This window comes from Anser brachyrhynchus, assembly GCF_964034855.1.
Source record: "Anser brachyrhynchus genome assembly, chromosome: W".
Classification (NCBI taxonomy): Eukaryota; Metazoa; Chordata; class Aves; order Anseriformes; family Anatidae; genus Anser; species Anser brachyrhynchus.
The window spans coordinates 15,387,680-15,408,945 of record NC_137704.1 but is presented as its reverse complement, the minus strand read 5'-3'; the positions used below and the strand labels follow the sequence as shown (position 1 = coordinate 15,408,945).

At 43.9% G+C, this 21,266-nt stretch overlaps 1 protein-coding gene across 3 annotated transcripts in view; it reads right to left on the bottom strand.

The window, feature by feature from the left end:
- Positions 1-21,266, bottom strand: part of LOC308184778 (guanine nucleotide-binding protein G(q) subunit alpha-like) — a 135,435-nt gene that overhangs the window by 26,095 nt on the left and 88,074 nt on the right. For all 3 annotated transcript variants that reach the window (XM_080572318.1, XM_080572317.1, XM_080572319.1), the window contains exons 5-6: positions 17,812-17,940; positions 15,697-15,826 (exon numbers count right to left, since the gene is read on the bottom strand). In XM_080572318.1, the coding sequence (XP_080428444.1) occupies positions 15,697-15,826; positions 17,812-17,940 (259 nt within the window). The remainder of the gene's footprint in view (positions 1-15,696; positions 15,827-17,811; positions 17,941-21,266) is intronic.

The window sequence follows — 21,266 nt, the reverse complement described above, 5'->3', positions numbered from 1 at the left end:
CTGCAGGGGGACAACGTGCTTCACCATGGTCCTCTCCACAGGCCGCAGGGGATCTTCTGCTCTGGTGCCTGGAGCACCTTCTCCCCCTCCTCCTGATCTTGGTGTGTTTCTCTCTCCTTACTGTTTCTCTCTCCTTACTCTCCCAGATGCTGTTCCCCATTAGTTTTGTTTTGTTTTGTTTTTTTCCTTTCTTAAATACGCTCTCGCAGAGGCACAGCCAGCATCGCTCATTGGCTCAGCTCTGGCCAGCGACAGGTCCCTTTGGAGCTGGCTGAAATTGGCCCTTATTTAACATGGGGCAGCTTCTGGACTCTTCTTATAGATGCCACCCCTGAAGCCCCCCACTACTAAAACCTTGCCACATAAACCCAATGTACCTTGATGAGTTTTGTTCTCTAAATGCCTTCCACTATCCCCCAGGACAATCTTCTCCAGAACTTTTCCAGGGACTGAGGTTAGTCAACAAGTCTGTAGTTACCAGGGTCTTCTCTCATGCCCTTTTGCAGATGGGTATTACATTGCCTAGCTTCCAGTCAGTGGGGACCTCCCCAGACTCCCACGACTTTTGATAAATTGTTGAGAGAGGTCCAGCTATAATGTCCACTAATTCCTTCAGCACTCTGGGGTGAATCCTGTCAGGCCCCATGGGCTTATGAATACTGAGCTGATACAACTGTTCCCTTACAATTTTGGTGACCACAGATCGAAAGTCACTGCTCCCCCCGTCATGGTCCTCCGTCTCTGAGGTCTGGGCAGCCCAAGATCTGTTGTTACTATTAAATACTGAGAAAAAGAAAGGCATTAAATGCCTCTGTCTTTTCCTCCTCCTTGTTAGGTGACCATCCGCTCCAAGTATCATTCCAATAGTTTCCTTTGACCTCCTCCTGCTGTTAACAAACTTGAAGAAGCCTTTTTTGTTGTCTGATACCACAGTGGCCAGTGTCCACTCAAGTTGGGCTTTGGCTTTTCTCATTTTCTCCTTGAAGACGGGAACTGTAGCTCTGTACTCTCCTTGCTTCCAGAGGTTATATATTTTCTTTTTCTGCCCTAGTTCGAGGAGGGGTTCCCAGTTCAGCCAGGCCAGTCTTCTGCTCTGCTTGCTCGATTTGCGGCACAGTGGGATTGCCTGCTCCTGGGCTTTTAAAAGGTGGTTCTTGAAAAGTGATCAGTTCTCATGGACCCGTAAACCCTCTAGAGCAGATTCCCAGGGGACATTGCTAACTAGCTTCCTGAGAAGGTTAAAGTTTGCAGTCGTAAAGTTCACAGTGGCAACTCTGCTGAACATTTTTCTCCTTACACCAAAAATTTTGAACTCAACTAATTCATGATCACTATAGCCAAGACAGCCACCTACCGTCACCTCTCCCCACAAGGCCTCCCCTATTCTCAAACAACAGATAAGGGCCAGGCAACATTCCTAGTTAACTCACTCAGTACTTGTGACAGGAAGTTATCTTCAACATGATTTAGGAATTTCCAAGCCTTATTTGTTGCAGCAGTATGATATTTCCAGTTTATATGTGGGAAGTTGTCCTGGTTCCAGTTAGGACAGAGTTAATTTTCCTCCTAGTAGCTGGTAGGGTGCTATGTTTTGGATTAGGATGAGAAGAGCGCTGATAACATGCTGATGTTTTAATTGTTGCAGAGCAGTGCTTACACCAAGCCAAGGACTTTTCAGCTTCTCGCTCTGTCCTGCCAGCGAGCAGGCTAGGGGTGCAGCAGGAGCTGGGAGGGGACAGACCCAGGACAGCTGACCCAAACTGGCCAAAGGGGTATTCCATACCATCTGACGTCATGCTAAACAATATATAGGGTGGCTAGCCGGGGTGGGGGGGCCGGCTGCTCGGGGATAGGCTGGGCATCGGTCAGCGGGTGGTGAGCAATTGCATTGTGCATCACTTGTTTCTTACACATTATTATTATTAATACTATTATCATTATCACTATTATTATTGTTGTTATTATTATTATTTTCCTGTCTTAATAAACTGTCTTTATCTCAACTCACAGGCTTCACTTTCCCGTTTCTCTCCCCCATCCCAGAGAGGGAGGGGGGAGGGTGAGCGAACGGCTGTGTGGTGTTTAGCTGCCAGCCGGGTTAAACCACAACAGAAGTGGAAGTCTCCCATAAGGATGAGGGCAACCAGTTCCAAAAGCCCGAGATTTCTCCCAGTTGCCTATAGAATAGCTCTTCTTCCCCAATTTACTTTGGGTGATCGATGTTCAGACCACTCCTACTGCTTTACTTCAGAAAATAACCTTTTATCAATGAATATTTTATGCCATCCATTTCCTCTGTAGATTTTCAGTGTCCAATGACATCTCAGAAAATACTTTTGCTTTTTGATAGCTTAAAAAATTTCAAAATTTCATTTAGCCTATGTAAATTAAGCAATGTTTAATCTATCAATTTAGCTCAACTGAGGAAATTGTATCCTAAGTATCTTTTTTGTTTTCCTCTGGGAATACAGTAAAAGAAAGATCCTTCTATACAAAAAAGCCCACACTTTCAGAGACTACCATAGACCTTCAGAAGTTGTATGAAATCATATAACTGTTTGACTTTTAGCATGTTAATGTAGAAAAGACATTTGTCCAAACACCAATAAATACATTTTTTTTGTTTTGCTATTCATGTTAGTAGTAACTACTTAATGAACTCTGCAAAAGTCATGAAAACTTCTGTCCTATAAACCCAGATTTAAAACTATATTCTGCTGTCTCTAGTCCAACCATCATTACAAGTGCTTAATAGTTCTCCTGGAAAGCTGGAACTCACTTCTGTATGTACTGCTCTGAGACCATGAGGTTTTATATGTTTAGGAGAACTACCTGTGATCCATATTTGAATGTAGCTTATCCTGGAATATAGAATATATGTAGGAGTATATATAGGAAAAATATAGGAACATATATATAGGAAAAAATCCTTTATTTAAGAAAAAAAGCTGATTTAAATACATTGAAAAGATCTAAATTCTGCTTTTTTTTAAAAATTATTTCTCCAGATCCACTGGTACAACTCAGGGAAAAATTTACCTATAAGACATAACACATAAATGTATCAGAGAGCTGATCCCTTCATTTTTCTTCTCACCACTAATTCTGTCAGACTTTTCTGGAAAAGTGAAAATGTCAAACACATCTGATTATGTAACTTAGGTTTCCTTTCATCACATCATATCAAACTGAGGGAAGATTTACTTAATTTACAGTACTAATAATGCAATGAATATATTATGTTCTCTGGATCAATTTTTTGTTCATTTCCACCAATGAGTCTAGACAGACTTACTGTTTTATTAGGGGCAGAATTTGGAACACCTGAGTACCCATGAATGTATCTAAATGCATTTTATATATGCTTAAGAAGAGAGAGGTGTTTCAAATATGTGTACAGAATCACAGAATCACAGAATAATCTAGGTTGGAAGAGACCTCCAAGATCACCTGGTCCAACCTCTGACCTAACACTAACAAGTCCTCCACTAAACCATATCACTAAGTTCAACATCTAAACATCTCTTAAACACCTCCAGGGATGGTGACTCAACCACTTCCCTGGGCAGCCCATTCCAATGCCTAACAACCCTTTCAGTAAAGAAGTTCTTCCTAATATCCAACCTAAACCTCCCTTGGCGCAACTTTAGCCCATTCCCCCTCGTCCTGTCACCAGGCACATGGGAGAATAGACCAATCCCCACCTCGCTACAGCCTCCTTTAAGGTACCTCTAGAGAGCGATAAGGTCGCCCTGAGCCTCCTCTTCTCCAGACTGAACAATCCCAGCTCCCTCAGCCGCTTCTCATAAGACTTGTTCTCCAGACCCCTCATCAGCTTCGTTGCCCTTCTCTGGACATGCTCGAGCACCTCCATGTCCTTCTTGTAGCGAGGGGCCCAAAACTGAACACAGTACTCAAGGTGCGGCCTCACCAGAGCCGAGTACAGGGGCACAATCATTTCCCTAGACCTGCTGGCCACACTGTTTCTGGTACAAGCCAGGATGCTGTTGGCCTTCTTGGCCACCTGAGCACACTGCTGGCTCATATTCAGCCGACTATCAACCAATACTCCCAGGTCCTTCTCTGCCAGGCAGCTTTCCAGCCACTCATCTCCCAGCCTGTAGCGCTGCTTGGGGTTGTTGTGCCCCAGGTGCAGGACCCGGCACTTGGCCTTGTTGAACTTCATACAGTTGGCCTCAGCCCATCGGTCCAGCCTATCCAGATCCTCCTGCAGAGCCTTCCTACCCTCGAGCAGATCGACACATGCACCTAACTTGGTGTCATCTGCAAACTTACTGAGGGTGCACTCAATCCCCTCATCCAGATCATCGATAAAGATATTGAAGAGGACTGGCCCCAGTACTGAGCCCTGGGGGACTCCACTAGTGACCGGCCTCCAAGTGGATTTGACTCCATTCACCACGACTCTTTGGGCCCGGCTATCCAGCCAGTTTTTAACCCAACGAAGCGTACGCCAGTCCAAGCCAAGAGCAACCAGTTTCTTGAGGAGAATGTTGTGGGAAACGGTGTCAAAAGCCTTACTGACGTCAAGGTAGACCACATCCACAGCCTTTCCCTCATCCACTAAGCGCGTCACTTTGTCATAGAAGGAGATCAGGTTTGTCAAGCAGGACCTGCCTTTCATAAACCCATGCTGACTGGGCCTGATCGCCTGGTTGCCCTGCAAGTGCCGCCTGATGACACTCAAGATAATCTGCTCCATGAGCTTCCCTGGCACTGAAGTCAAACTAACAGGCCTATAGTTCCCCGGGTCTACCCTCGGGCCCTTCTTGTAGATGGGCGTCACATTTGCTAGCCGCCAGTCGACTGGGACCTCCCCTGATAGCCAGGACTGCTGATAAATGACGGAAAGCAGCTTGGCCAGCTCTTCCGCCAGTTCTCTCAGCACCCTTGGGTGGGTCCCATCCGGCCCCATCGGCTTGCGTACATCCAAGTGCTGTAGCAGGTCGCCAACCATTTCCTCTTGGATTATGAGGGCCACATTCTACTCACCATCCCCTTCCACCAGCTCAGGGTACTGGGTATCCAGATAACAACTGGTCTTGCCACTAAAGACTGAGAGAAAGAAGGCATTAAGCGCCTCAGCCTTTTCCTCATCTCTTGTCACTAAGTCTCCGCCTGCATCCGGTAAAGGGTGGAGATTCTCCTTAGTCCTCCTTTTTGTGTTTACATATTTATAAAAACATTTTCTGTTATCTTTAACGGCAGTAGCCAGATTGAGCTCCAGATGAGCTTTGGCCTTTCTAATTTTGTCCCTGCACTGCCTTACAACATCCTTATAGTCCTCCTGAGTGGCCCGCCCTCTTCTCCAAAGGTCATAAACCCTCTTTTTTTTTCCTAAGCTCTAGCTACAACTCTGTTCATCCAGGCCAGTCTTCTTCCGCGCTGGCTTGTCTTTGGGCACGTGGAGACAGACCGCTCCTGAGCCTTTAAGATTTCCTTCTTGAAGAGTGCCCAGCCTTCCCGGACTCCTCTGCCCTTCAGAACTGCCTCCCAAGGGACTCTGCCAACCAGTGTCCTGAACAGCTCAGTCTGCCCTCCGGAAGTCCAAGATAGCAGTTTTACTGATCCCCCTCCTGACCTGGCCAAGAATAGAGAACTCTACCATTTCATGCTCACTCTGCCCAAGACAGCTCCCGATCACCACATCTCCCACCAGTCCTTCTCTGTTTGTGAAGAGAAGGTCAAGCGGGGCACCTCCCCTGGTAGGCTCACTAACCAGCTGCATCAGGAAGCTATCTTCCACACTCTCCAGAAACCTCCTAGACTGCTTCCTCTGAGCTGTACTGTATTTCCGAGTATACCATCTGAACTTTTTGAAAGAGATGTTTAAATTTTTCACATTGTGTATTTATGCACCAAAATCAGATGCTTAATTATTTACAAACTGTACATATACTTAAGAGAGGAGTGATTACATTGTTTCTGAGCATTGCTTGTTAAGAGTCATAGTTAAAATACAGCTTGTGCAGCCATGCATGCTTTTCTTCAGGTTTGAAACCTCCAATTTTTTAATTACAGATCTTTGTCACTAGACTGCAATTTCATGGATTTGCTTCATTTTTGCTTCATTTAAGCAACATCCTACACAGGGCTCTCAATGACAGGCAGTCTGAACACTTGTCGCATTTCTATGCATGACATCCCAGGTTCGAGACCACCCGGTCCTGAGGGAAGTGGCTAATGTAGTTGCAAAGACTATCTCCATCATATTAGAAAAGTCTTGGCGGTCAGGAGAAGTCCCTGGTGACTGGAAAAAGCCAACCATCACTCCCATTTTTAAAAAGGAGGGAAAGGAAGACCTGGGGAATTACAGACCGGTGAGCCTCAACCTCTGTGCCTGGCAAGATCATCAGAAAGATTTTTCTGGAAGCAATGTTGAGGCACTTCAAAAACCAGGAGGTGATCTGAGAAAGCCAGCATGGCTTCACCAAGGGCAAATTGTGCCCGATCAATCTGGCGGCCTTCTATAATGGAGTCACTGCATCAGCTGATAAGGGAAGACCTACCGATGTCATCTACCTGGACTTCTGTAAGGCCTGTGGCATGGTCCCACCTGACATCCTGGTCTCCAAACTGGAGATGGATTTGAAGGGTGGACCATTGAGTGGATAAGGAATTGGCTTGAAGGCCGCACCCAGAGAGTGGTGGTCAATGGCTCTATGTCCAGGTGGAAACCAGTGACGAGTGGTGTCCCTCAGGTGTGTCTTGGGACTAGTACTGTTTAATGTCTTTATCAGTGATATAGACAATGGGATTGAGCGCACCCTCAGCAAGTTTGCAGATGACACCAAGCTGAATAGTGCAGTCGATACAACAGAAGGAAGGGATGCCATTCAAAGGGACCTGGACAAGCTTGAGAAGTGGACCCATGTGAACCTAATGAGGTTCAACAAGTCAAAGTGCAAGGTGCTGCACCTGGGTTGGGGCAATCCCAGACATGAGTACAGACTGGGAGAAAAACTCATTGACAGCAGAAGGCTAGCGGCATCCTGAGCTACATCAAAAGAGGAGTGGCCAGCAGGTCAAGGGAGGTGATTGTCCCCCTCTGTTCTGCCCTTGTGAGGCCCCACTTGGAGTACTGCATCCAGGTCTGGAGCCTCCAGCACAAGAAAGATGTGGATCTCTTAGAGCAGGTCCAGAGGAGGGCCATGAAGATGATCAAGGGGCTGGAGCATCTCTCCTATGAAGAAAGGCTGAAAGAGCTGTGGCTATTCAGCTGACAGAAGAGAAGGCTCCGGGGTGACCTCCTTGCAGCTTTTCAGTACTGAAAGGGGACTCAAAAAATCACAGAATCACAGAATTGTAGGGGTTGGAATCGACCTCAAGAGACCATCGGGTCCAACCCCCCTGCCAAAACAGGTTCCCTAGAGCAGGCTGCCCAGGTAGGCGTCCAGACGGGCCTTGAATATCTCCAGAGAAGGAGACTCCACAACCTCCCCGGGCAGCCTGTTCCAGCGCTCCATCACCCTCACCGTGAAGAAGTTCTTTCGCATGTTGGTGCGGAACTTCCTGTGCTCCAGTTTTTGGCCGTTGCCCCTTGTCCTATCCCCACAAACCACTGAAAAGAGGGTGGCCAAATCCCACTGTCTCCCACACTTAAGATATTTGTAATCATTGATAAGATCCCCTCTCAGTCTTCTCAAGGCTGAACAGACCCAGGTCTCTCAGTCTTTCCTCATAGGGAAGATGCTTCAGGTCCCGTATCATCTTTGTTGCTCTCAGCTGGACTCTTTCCAGGAGATCCCTGTCTTTTTTGTACCGGGGAGCCCAGAACTGGACACAGTACTCCAGGTGAGGTCTGACCAGGGCAGAGTAGAGGGACAGGATCACCTCCCTTGACCTGCTGGCCACGCTCCCTTTAATGCACGCCAGGATCCCATTGGCCTTCTTGGCCACCAGGGCACACTGCTCATGGTCAACCTGTCATCCACCAGGACCCCAAGACTTTCTCTGCATGTCGATGAAGATGTTGAACAAGACCGGACCCAGCACCGACCCCTGGGGAACACCGCTAGTCACAGGGCTGCAGCCGGACTCTGTGCCGCCGATCACCACCCTCTGAGCTCAGCCAGTCAGCCAGTTCTCAACCCACCTTACTGTCCACTCATCTATCCCACACTTTGTCAGCTTTGCTAGCAGGACATCGTGGGAGACAGTATCAGAAGCCTTGCTAAAGTCAAGGTAGATGACATCCACTGCTATCCCCCCGTCTACCCAGCTGGTGATGCCATCATAGAAGGCAAGGAGGTTGGTCAAGCACGATTTCCCCTTGGTGAATCCATGCTGACTACTCCTCATAACATTCTTCTCTTCCAATTGCTTGGAGATGGCATCCAGAACAAGCTGTTCCAACACCTTTCCAGGGACAGAGGTGAGACTGACTGGCCTGTAGTTTCCCGGATCCTCCTCCTTTCCCTTCTTGAAGACCGGAGTGACACTGGCTATCCTCCAGTCTTCAGGCACCTCTCCTGTTCTCCAGGACCTTTCAAAGATGATAGAGAGCGGTTCAGCGATCACCTCCGCTAACTCCCTCATCACACATGGATGCATCCCATTGGAGCCCGTGGATTTGTGTTCATTGATCCCACTCAGATGCTCCCGAACCACTCCCTCGTCAACCAGGGGGGAGGTCTCCATTTCCCAGACTCTTTTTCCTCCCTCCAGGGTCCAGGAGTCCCGGGGGGGAGTCTTTGAAGCAAAGACCAAAGCAAAGAAGGCATTCAGTATCTCTGCCTTCTCAGCGTCCCCCGTTACCAGGACACCCTCCTCATTCAGCAGGGGACCCCCACAACAGTGTCACCCTTAGTAGCCTGCCCCTTAATTCTCACCCACAAGCTCTCCACTCATTTTTCACCCTCTTCAAAAAGATGGAGAACAACTTTTTGCTCAGGCAGACAGTGACAGGACAAGGGGAAATGGCTTTAATCTAAAAGAAGGGAGATTTAGAATAGAGGTTAGGAGGAAGTTCTTCCCTCAGAGGGTGGTGAGGCAGTGGAACAGGTTGCCCAGAGAGGTTGTGGATGCCCCATCCCTGGAGGTGTTCAAGACCAGGTTGGACAAGGCCCTGGGCAACCTGCTCTAGTGGTTGCATCCCTGTCCATGGCAGGGGGGTTGAAACTAGATGATCTTTAAGGTCCCTTCCATCCCAAGCCGTTCTATGATTCTATGATACCCTTAGAGAGTAGTTATAGTACATTCCTCTGAACTTTGAATACTTAATTCCTCCAAGTGTATGAAGTCAGAAATTGTGTTTAACTCAACCTTACACATATCCAGTGAGTAAAAAGCCCTTGAGATATACTAGCGATACCTCTCAAATTACTGTAGACTCATCTGATTTATAATCCAAATTCATTTCTCTTGAGTAAGCTAAACAAGGGAAGAAACCCATTTACAGCAGCTAGTCTATTATGCACTACATTTTGAAAATACAAACCTCAGTCTTAAGAGTTCTAATAGTTTCAGACTGATGACCGTTCATAAAACAAACACAGATGTGCTGAATGGCAAATAGTAGTTGTTATAGGTGTAAATTTATAAAAGAAAATGAGATTAATGAAACTATGTGTTAACTGAAAATAATTGCACAGATAATTTAAAAGTATAGTTTTCTTTGTTAAAGCAAGGTACAAGGAATAAGACAGGCGATATCATGAAGTGGACTAATTAGAAGAAGAAAGTAGGCCATCTTACAAAAAACATACTGTTTAATCAGGCCATTGAAAGCAATGCAAGAGGAGTAGCAGAACAGTGCAAGTTTTTGAGTCACATTTCTTAAAAAGAAGACAGGCATAACGATCAAAGAAGGATTAGATTCTACCACAGTATCACGCTGATGCTGTGCATAAGAAGAAAGTCGGGCATTTATTCACACTCTCACTTTCGTGCTGAAATTTTAATACCATTTCACAATTTAAAAGTTATTTGAATTTTACAGAGTGAAAAATATTCATTGACTGATTAACAAAGCACTCAAGTTCAGTTATTGTCTTTCCTAATGAACCTGTTACACCACAGTGAGGAATAAAAGCAATGTTTCTTGTAAATAGTTTAATTTCAGGTGAGAAATAACACAAATGTTATATTTGTCACACCCACGTTCAGAGAAAAATACACTTTTCTTTATGTGGAATAAATGCATTCATGATTTATGGGACTGGAGAAGGGAAAAGGATGGGAATAAAGCAGTGTTCTGGTATACCAAAAAAAACCCAAAACTATATAGAGAGGCTACAGCTTACTGAAAGCCAAAACTAAGTTGCCCAGATTGGTGCTTAGCTCCAAGAAAGACTCGATCCACCCCAGAGGTAAGGCTGCTAGTATGTGCCCCAAGGTTTTGTATAAAATCATAGAATCATTAAGGTTGGAAAAGACCTCCAAGATCATCTGGTCCAACCATTACCCTACCACCAATATCACCCACTAAACCATGTCCCTAAGAACCACGTCCAGCCTTTCCTTAAACACCCCCAAGGATGGTGACTCCACCACCTCCCTGGGCAACCTGTTCCAATGCCTGACTACTCTTTCTGAGAAGAAATTTCTCCTAATTTCCAACCTAAACCTCCCCTGGAGCAACGTGAGGTCATTCCCTCCTGTCCTATCACTAGTTAACTGTGAGAAGAGGCCTTTCAGGTAGTTGTAGAGAGCAACAAGGTCTCCCTTGAGCCTCCTCTCCTCCAAACTAAACAACCCCAGTTCCCTCAGCTGCTCCTCATAGGACTTGTGTTCCAGACCCTTCACCAGCTTTGTAGCCCTTCTCTGGACATGTTCCAGGGCCTCAATGTCTTTTTTTTTTTAGTGACGGGCCCAAAACTGAACACAGTACTCAAGGTGCGGCCTCACCAGAGCAGAGTACAGTGTGTAGTGAGTATACATGGCAAGGTTTTGGTAGTGGGGGGCTGTAGGGGTGGCTTCTGTGAGAAGAATCCAGAAGCTGCCACATGTTAGATAAGGGCCAGTTTCAGCATACTCCAAAGGGCCCTGCCGCTGGCCAGATCTGAGCAAATAAGTGATGTTGTTTGTACCTCTGCGAGACCATATTTGAGAAAGGGAAAAAACTGCTGCAGAACAGCAGCTGGGAGAGTGAGGAGTGATGAACAGTCTTGCAGACACCAAGGTCAATGAAGAAGGAGGGGGAGAAGGTGCTCCAGGCACCAGAGCAGAAGATCCCCTGTGGCCTGTGGAGAGGACCATGGTGAAGCAGGCTGTCCTCCTGCAGCCCATGGTGTACCACGGTAGAGCAGGGTTCCACGCTGCAGCCCGTGGAGGAGACCACGGTGGAGCAGGTGGATCTGACCTGAAGGAGGCTGCGGCCTATGGAGATCCCCTACCAGAGCAGACTTGGGGTCAGACCTGTAGCCCATGGAGAGGAGCCCACACAGGAGCAGGTGATCTGGCAGGAGACGCTGCCTGTGGGGGACCCAGGTTGGAGCAGTGTGCTCCTGGATAGACCCCGTGTTATGAACCCATATTTGGAGCAGTTCTTGAAGAGCTGCTGCCTGTGGGAAGCCCACGTAGAATCAGTTTGAGAAGGACTGCATCCCATGGTAGGGACCCTATGCTGGCGAAAGGGAAGAGAGTGACTGTGAAGGAGCGGTAGAGGAGAAGCTATAGAACGGCAGCAACCCCCATTCCCCCATTCCCCTGTGCTGCTTGGGGGGAAGAGGTGGAAGAGGGTCGATAGTGGGAAGGTGCTTTTAGTTTGTTTTCTTTGTTTCTCACTCCTATAGCTTGTTAGTAAGAGGCAAAAAAAAAATAAAAATTAATCTTCCTATGGTGAGTCTGTTTTGCCCGTGACAATAATTATTGAGTGATCTCCCTGTGATCTCCTCTGCACAGCTTTCCAGCCACTCTGCCCCAAGCCTGTAGCGCTGCATGGGGTTATTGTGACCGAAGCGCAGGACCTGGCACTTAGTCTTGTTGAACCTCATCCCATTGGCCTCTGCCCATCAACCCATCCTGTCCAGGTCCCTCTGTAGGGCCTTCCTACCCTCCCGCAGATCGACACTTCCCCCCAACTTGGTGTCGCCTGCCAACTTACTGAGGGTAAACTCAATTTCCTCACCCAAATCATCAGTAAAGATATTAAAGAGGATGGGCCCCAACACCGACCTCTGGGGAACACCATTCGTGATCGGTCTCCAGCTGGATTTCACTCCATTCACCACCACTCTCTGGGCCTGGCCATCCAAACAGTTTTTAACCCAGCAAAGAGTGTACCTGTCCAAGCCATGAGCTTCCAGTTTCTCCTGGAGAATATGGTGAGAGACCGTGTCAAAGGCTTTGCTGTATGTATGACTTACTGTTGTGGTTTAACCCGGCCGGCAGCTAAACACCACACAGCCGTTCACTCACCCTCCCCCTCCCTCTCTGGGATGGGGGAGAGAAACGGGAAAGTGAAACCTGTGAGTTGAGATAAAGACAGTTTATTAAGACAGGAAAATAATAATAATAACAATAATAATAATAATGATAATAGTATTAATAATAATGTGTACGAAACAATGATGCACAATGCAATTGCTCACCACCCGCTGACCGATGCCCAGCCTATCCCCGAGCAGCCAGCCCCCCCACCCCGGCTAGCCACCCCTATATATTGTTTAGCATGACGTCAGATGGTATGGAATACCCCTTTGGCCAGTTTGGGTCAGCTGTCCTGGGTCTGTCCCCTCCCAGCTCCTGCTGCACCCCTAGCCTGCTCGCTGGCAGGACAGAGCGAGAAGCTGAAAAGTCCTTGGCCTGGTGTAAGCACTGCTCTGCAACAATTAAAACATCAGCATGTTATCAGCTCTCTTCTCATCCTAATCCAAAACATAGCACCCTACCAGCTACTAGGAGGAAAATTAACTCTGTCCTAACTGAAACCAGGACACTTAGAAAAAAAATGGTTTGAATTAAGTTATGAACATTTCAAACTGAAAGACAAAAAGGTTCAAAAGTTTTTCACTGTTGTTATTAAGAAACTTAAATAGTTTATCAGTGAGGTAGAAGAACCATCTTCGAGAGAAAGAAGAGTTTTAGAGCTTTTACCTCCACAAAACATTTTGAAAGTGAAAACTTAAGAAATCAGGAGAGCTTTATGAGTAAGATCTTTTTTATAAGAGTTGAAAAAAAAATCATTGAAAAGTATCACTTCAGTCATTTTAAAGTGGTAGTAGAGCCCAGGACAGAAGGGAAGTGTTCAGTCCATATATTCCATTCAGTTTGTAACATGTGAACAGTTGTAGCTGATGAGAACACAGGGCAAGATTGTATACTTGGAAAGCCCAGGAAGATATTGTTCCAGCTTCTAAAGAACGTCTAAGTTATTGTATTGGGTTTATGTGGGAAGGTTTTGGTAGCAGGAGCAGGGGGCGGGGGGGGGGGGGGGGTGTGTGCGTAGAAGAGGCTGCAAAGATGTCATCTGTGAGACCAGGAGCTGCCGCTATGTCTGACACAGCCAGTTCCAGCCATCTCCAAAAGGGACCCACCACTGGCCAAAGCTTAGACAATGAGTGATGCTGGTTGTGCTTTTGTGTTGACATATTTAAGAAAGGGGAAAAAAATGCTGTGCAGCAGCTGTGAGAGAGAAGAGTAAGAAAAGATGTGAGAGAAAACTCTCAAGACACCAAGGTCAGTGAAGAAGCAAGGGGAGGAGGTGCTCAAGACGCTGAAGCAGAGATTCCCCTGCAACCCATGGAGAAGACCATGGTTAAGCAGGTTGTCCCCCTGAAGACCATGGAGGACCACAGCGGAGCAGATGTCCAAAGTGCAGTCTGTGGCGGACCCCATGCCAGAGCAGGTGGATATGCCCTGAAGGAAACTGAAGCCTCTGGAAAGTTCAATTAAAGAGTGGGCTCATGGCAGGAACGGTAGCTCTGTAGGGGACCCACGCTGGAGTAGTCCATTCCTGAAGAACTGTACTCCATGGTATGGACCCATGCTGGAGCAGTTCTTGAAGAACTGCATCCCACAGGAAGGATCCATGTTGGAGCACTTCCTGAAGGACTGTGTCCAGTGGGAGGGACCCCACACTGGAGCAGGGGAAGAGTGTGGAGAGGAAGGAGCTGCAGAGATGTACTGTTATGAACTGCCGCAACCCCCATTCTCTACCCCCCATGCAAATTGAGGGGGAGGAGGTAGAAGAATCGGGGGTGAATTTTAGCCTGGGAAGAAGGGTGGTGGGTGGTGGGTAGGTGTTTTTAGTTAGTTTGGGTTTTTTTTAGTTCTCACTATCCTATTCTACTATTAACTGGCAATAAATTAAATGAATCTTCACCAAGTCGAGTCTGTTTTGCCCACGACAATAATTCCTGAGTGAGCTCCCTGTCCTTATCTCAACCCACAAGCCTTTTCATCTTATTTTTCTCCCCTGTCTTGCTGAGCAGGGGGAGTGAGAGAGAAGCTTGATGAGCACCTGGCTACCAGCCAAGGTTAACCCACCACAGTAAGAAATAATTTAACACACTAACATATATGCAAAATTGTGAAAGTGAGGTTTCTGTTATCTCCTCCTCAAAAGACTATTTCAATGATTTACATTTACCATAAACCAAAATGTTCAAAGACTAGGAGCCTATTTATAGCACACATTACAGTCTTAAATTAATCTCTAGAAGAGTATAAATGCTTTCCCTACCCCACAAAGCAGGATGTATTTTATGCTGCAGGCTATTTGCACTACTATTTTTCTTGTGACATTCATATTCCACCCTATGTTCTATACTTGGGTTCTAGTTAAAAGCACAATACTGTTAGCGTCATTCTGTTAGATCATTATGCTGAGAAAAATAATTAACAAAACATCAAAGATGTATGTCTTAGGAAAAGAAATAAAAAATTTCTGATACCTGCGACATTAGAGGAATACAAAAATAAAAAGAAGTTTGCTGAATAACTGGAATAGTCTTCATGAAGGAAAAAAAATCCAAGTATTAAATAAGCTTCCTACTCTGTAAACTGTATACAAAACATTGGGCACTACTACATTTTGCCTGCTTAATTCAAACATCACTAACTTCTTACTTCTGTTATTCTTTGAAATAACAATACAATTAGAAAATATAAGTGAATATAAATCTTATACTTTAAGTCAATATAATGAAGTTTAGTACTTTAGGATCATAAAACCCTAGGATTGTGAACCCATAGGGTCAAATAACTTATGAATTGTTTTCATTCCCACTGCAGATTTTTATGGCTCTGCTACACAACATTAACTGTACAATTAGCTACAGTAAGAACATCTCTCTACGGTCAATTCCAATCCACTTTAACACAAAATAGATAGGTTGCACTGACTCTCCATTGAGGAGATCGGTTTGTGTCATATTATTTGAGGCTTACCCTCTTGATCCCTGTAGAACTTCTCATTCTATTACATGCAGTTGCATACAACTGCTGGTAGACATTTGGAAAACAGATGGGCCTTGACAAGCCAGTCTGCTTTGAAAATGTCTTAGAAGAACTAACAAATTTGAATTTTGATGTTTAGCACAAACTGTTCAATCAGTATACTTTACTAGTCCAACAATTTTAATCTCCAAATAATTATGTAAAAACACACACATTTCTACTGAAGCTTTCCAAAAACTTGTGTTTTAACCAAATTTTAAATAAAATTTAAAATAATTTTTAGTGGAATTATTTTTTCTTCAAAGCTGGTCGTTTATGCTGATGTTTTCTTACCTCATTGTCTGACTCCACAAGCACTTGATCATATTCACTAAGGGCTACTAGGAACATGATAGATGTGACATTTTCAAAGCAATGTATCCATTTTCTTCTTTCTGATCGTTGGCCTCCTACATCCACCATTCTGCAAAATTAACAATGACCACATAAATTCTACAAATACCTTAGCAGATAAACATACAGTCACATATGGAACATTGAATTCAAGAATTTAGATGAAAACACAGTTTGGTTTGTTTTTCTTAAAAAAATAATAATTCCATTAATATTTCACAGAATTGTAGAATTGTTCAGGTTGGAAGGGACCTCTGGAGGTCATCTGGTCCAACCTGCCTGGCTCAAGCAGGACCACTTGCCCAGGACCAAGTCCAGACAGCTTTTGAAGATCTCCAAAGAGGGAGACTCCACAACCTCTCTGGGCAACCTCTTCAAGTGCTCAGTCACCCGCACAGTAAAGAAGTTTGTGCCCATTGCCTCTTGTTCTGACACTGGGCACCAATGAAAAGAGCCTGGATCTGTCTTCATTGCAGCCTCCTTTCAAGTATTTATAGACATTGATGAGATCCTATCTGAGCCTTCTCTAGGCTGAACAGTCCCAACTCTCTTAGCCTTTCCTCCTAGGAAAGATACTCCAGTCCCTTGATCATCTTCATGGCCCTTCGTTGAACTCTTTCCAGTAGCTCCATGTCTCTCTTCTAATGGGGAGCCCAGAACCAAACAGAGATGCAGCCTCACCAATGCTGAATAGAGGGAAAGGATCACCTCTCTTGACCTGTTGGCAGTACTTTGCCTAATGCAGCCCAGGATTTCTTCTTTGTGGCAAGGGCACATTGCTGGCTCATGTTCAACTTGGTGTCCACCAGAATCCCCTAGGTCATTTTCTGTCAAGCAGCTTGACAGAAAAGCAGCAATAGACTCTGTGTGGCTCCCAGGATATACTGGTGCATGAGTTTGTTCCTCCCCAGGGGAGGAACAAAGGGGGGGGAGGGAGAGAGTAACCAGCAGTCCTGTGAGGGACTCATAGACAGGGCTGCTGAACAAAGGGCATGGGGTAATGTGAAAGGGAGGAATTGCAAAATCAACAAAATGGGGGTTAAGCAGGGTCACCTCCAGCACTTGCAGGTAAGCAAGGATGTGTCTACAAGGCACCATTATGGATAAGTCCCCCACATCCAACATGTTGGGGTGCGTCTCTAAATTGCCTGTATACATGTATGCATGTAGGATGGGAAATAAACAAGATGAGTTAGAGAAGTGCATACAGTTGCAGGGCTACAATCTTTCTGGGATCATGGACACGGTGGGATAATTCCCATGACTGAAATGTTGCAATGAAAATATACAGGCTTTTTAGGAAGGACAGGCTGGGGAGATGAGGAGGGGGGTCTTGTTTTCTATGTGAGCTAGAGTGCATGGAGCTCTGCCTGGAGATGGATGAGGGAGGAGCTGACTGAGAGCTTATGGGTTAGGATTAAAGTTGCCCAGCTTATTACAGCTGCCTAATTTTAAGAGCATAAACTGAATACAATGTATTTACTAAACTTAATAGCCAAAATAAAAACTGAAATTTGCCTGCAGAGTGTACTCCTAATTCATTAGGCATCTCAATGTAACTAGACACTCGGGTGTCTTAATTGCAATTGTAATTGATAGTTATTCTTTAAGCAACTGTTTTTGCACTCAGAATGAGCTGTGGGGAAAATCATTTGTTGGAGCGGTAGTAAACTCACAAAATATCACTTCTCTCTAAAAATCAAGTACAGAAGTGGTACCTTCACATTTCATAATTTACATGAATCAGAAGGAAATGTGATTGCATTTTCTTATTATTATTCATAATGAAACAGCTATACTCATTCTACTGAAAAATTGCTTCCAGTTTTTCTGTCAGTAATTCACTTCAGAAAAAGTCTATTTGTCTCTCATCCTCTTGACATCTTTAATGATAGCTGCCCTTCATATATGGACAAAAACATAAAATTACATAAAATTATCTCAAACTTTAAACATAGAATAATTTGTACTTTTAACCAATACCCTGTACATGGTATTACTAATATAAAAGGAAAAGAATAAAAAGAAACAAAGCATCTGTCTACTTTTTTCTACCTGAAAATGACGCTTTGTAAGTCGAATGGATATTCAATGATCCCTGTTGTTGGGACTCGAACTCTAAGCACATCTTGCTGAGTTGGCAGGTAGGTTGAATCTGCTATGCGGTCCAAATCGTTAAGATAACTAAAGACAGGGAGAAACAACAGGAATGCAAGACAGTGACACCATTATACTACTGAGGAGAAGAGAAGGGAAGACTTGGGAAAAGAAGTAGGATGTGGGATAGGAAGAAGTGCAACAGAAAAAAGAGCAATATTGGCATAAAAGAGGGAAGAAAATGGACATTTTCATAGCTTCCAGTAAATAGTACAAAAGGACAGCATAATCATTATGATTTTCATATAAATTTGCTTGGATTTCACACATGGAACTACCAACAATTCAGAATTTTTAATTATTAAATTCTGGGTAAAGACAAATAATATGATAAAATGTCTAAGAAATATAAACCAATATAATTTTATCTGAAAATATCTTTTTCTTGATATTTACTCTGTAGTGTCAACACAGACACATGGATAGAGAAACATGAATCTCTTAAGTGACAGTTAACTCATTTAGCAGAGATCATTATCAGTTACAAAATGGTAGGAGGATAAATCGCACTCTTTGGAGCTAAAAGAAACAAACTCACACTGACTGATTAAAAAAAATCTCTCCGGATATTGTTATCAGAAGGGAGAGCTATGATCATCTAGTGTGATGTCTGGCACCTGAAATTCCTTCATCCAGGCAGAAAGTTCTGATAAAGTTATTAAGCCTACAGTACGTGAAATGCATCCAAGTCAGTTAGCAAATAATCTGAAACTGCAATAAAACTGTAATGACTTTTTAACTACAACAACTCTTCTGCTATTGCTTAATGGTGGTTTTCAACCATAAAGCAGCAGTGCACTGGAGGTTTTAGTTAACTTTCATAAAAGATGCTTCAAAAAAAAAAATTTGTTTGGATCCAGCAGTTGCACGCAAATTTAGTGCACCAGGCAGTTTGGGCTCTCCCCAGGCTAGATGTCTGCTGTAGGAAATGAAGTTTTTGTGTATTTGATTACTTCCAAGCACAAGGATGACCTACTTGGTCAGAGTTAGTCACTGATAAAATAACCTAAGGCTACCATGATTCATTCTAGGGGAAGACACCAATAGACTCTGTGCAGTTTATCAAATTACTGAATATCACTAAGCTCTGAATATATTCTTTTCTTCATAGTTATTATTTAAGGTGTTATTTTAAAAAATAAATTCACATAAAAAATAACTAGGCTACTTCTAGATACTCGGAATGATTTGCTATGAAATAGTGAATGTTGTCATGAACAATGACAGAAACAGCAATTTGAATTCTAATTTACAGTATAAATACAGAAGAATTAATTTGTTAACCCTTGCAGAGAGCCAAAAATATTATCAAATTTTCTTCACTATGATTTTATTCATGAAAGATTAAGCTGACAGTAAACGTTGAATATGAGAATATTACACATAATAAGAAAGATGTATTGAACCATATATCTTAGAAAAAAATATATTCAGAAGTTAGTACTCTGATAAAATTTTCTCAGAACACTATTTCTAGGGTTTTCTAGGGTTTTTCTATTTTTTTTTTTGAATATTTTCTCAGAACTAGTTTCTGCCAATGGGAAAAAGGGCTTGAAAATCCGAGCATTTCATCTGCCCTTAGATGTTTTACACAAAAAGCAGAATAGATAAGCTGATCATCAATTTGTTGCGGGGTGTGTGGATTTGTTATGGATAACCACAGGAGGAAATCCAAAGAGACACTGAAACACTAATTGACCTCTTTTTTCCTCCCACCCCTCTGTTGTCTGGAATATGTACTTGGATTTTTCCTTTCTCGAAGGTTATTTGGGCACCTGGTTTATTTAATAGGTCTCGCCCTAAACAGAGGAAGGGGACATTGCAGCAAGTATAAAAATTCATGAGTCAAAACTCATTTCTTAATTTCACATTTAATTGGTTGCAAGAAGGGTTTAAACTCTCACTTTCCCATGGCCCCAATCACTGACATAGAGAATTTACTCAATGGTCCCTTGCAAATGTTTACTACCAAATAAGTGTTTGCTGTATCTACTAAAAAAAACTGTAATCTCATTCCCTGGCTTTACTGGAACCAGGGGCTCTGCTGGGATACTGGATAATTCTGACCCCGGTTCCCTTCAATCTGATTCTTCCGTACCAATCATTAACAAGTCCTCATCAGGAACACTTGTTAATTTTGTCTCTCTGGATTGGTTCAGTTTTGGGCATTCATTCCTTCAATGCCCCTCCTCCTGACAAGATGTGCTCTGATTTAATCCCAATGAGTCAGATGGGCAAGGGGTAGATATTATATATTATATATATATTATCCCTTGTCCTCTTCCTCTGCTTCGATTTCCCATCAACCTGCCTCTTCCTCCTTTTTGAAATCCTTTACCACTTGACGATGTTTGGGTTTGAACCATAGCTGTTGCAAGCAAACTTTCCTGCATTTTTGCATTCTTCTGTTTCTCTTTTTGTCTTTTCTCCCTTTCTACTTCATCTCATCTCAATTAATTAGGAAATAGACATTCCTGAAACTCCATCTCCTCTCTGCAACTTCTAATGGATATCGGGGGCTGATTGTCCTATAAACAGCATATTAAATGTTACTTTATTTGCCTCAACAGGATTTAAGTCCATCCATTTCCTAGCTACTTCGCATAATCTTTCATAAAATGCTGACTGGTGCTCATCAGGACCCTGAGTTACTTGATATAATTTAGAAATATTCTTAGGCTTCAGTACCCATGCTTAATCCTGTAAGAAAGAGTGTTTTTGTGTTTTTGTAAAGAGATGTTACATTGTTTAGGAGGAAGGAATGTGGTATTGAGATATGCTTGCAGTGATAAGAAAGCTTACCAGACAACCTTGTAAAATGCAGACAACAAGACTCCTTAGTGCAATTAAGCGAAAATCACAGTGTCAACTCAAGTCAGATAAGGGAAGGAATATTGCCACCTCATAGAGTAAAAAGTCACAAGAAAATTGAAAAATAACAGGCTGGCAACTGAAAGCCATGTATTATCTGTGAAGCGTCGGATAGGTTGTGAATCTGGAGTACCCAGTCAATGGGGAAACAGGGGAGGGTCCCACTCATTGAGAGAGAAAGTATATAAACTGTGCTATGTAATTAAAAGGCACGCTCCTGCTTGCAGGACACCCGCCATTGCAATTGTGAATAAAAATGCTACTTCACTGAGATCCTCGCCTGAGCCTATGTTATTGGCCACAGAGTGTTTTCCACAATCCCATACAAAATTAACTGCTGATATGGTTTTACAAGCGTTTTACCTCCATCTATATTTGGATCCCAAGGAGGTTCTTGCTCTGGCATGAACCTCTCCAGCCCTTCCCTTACATTAATCTTCCTATTTTCCTCATTAGCCTTCTCTAACACCAACTGTCTCTCT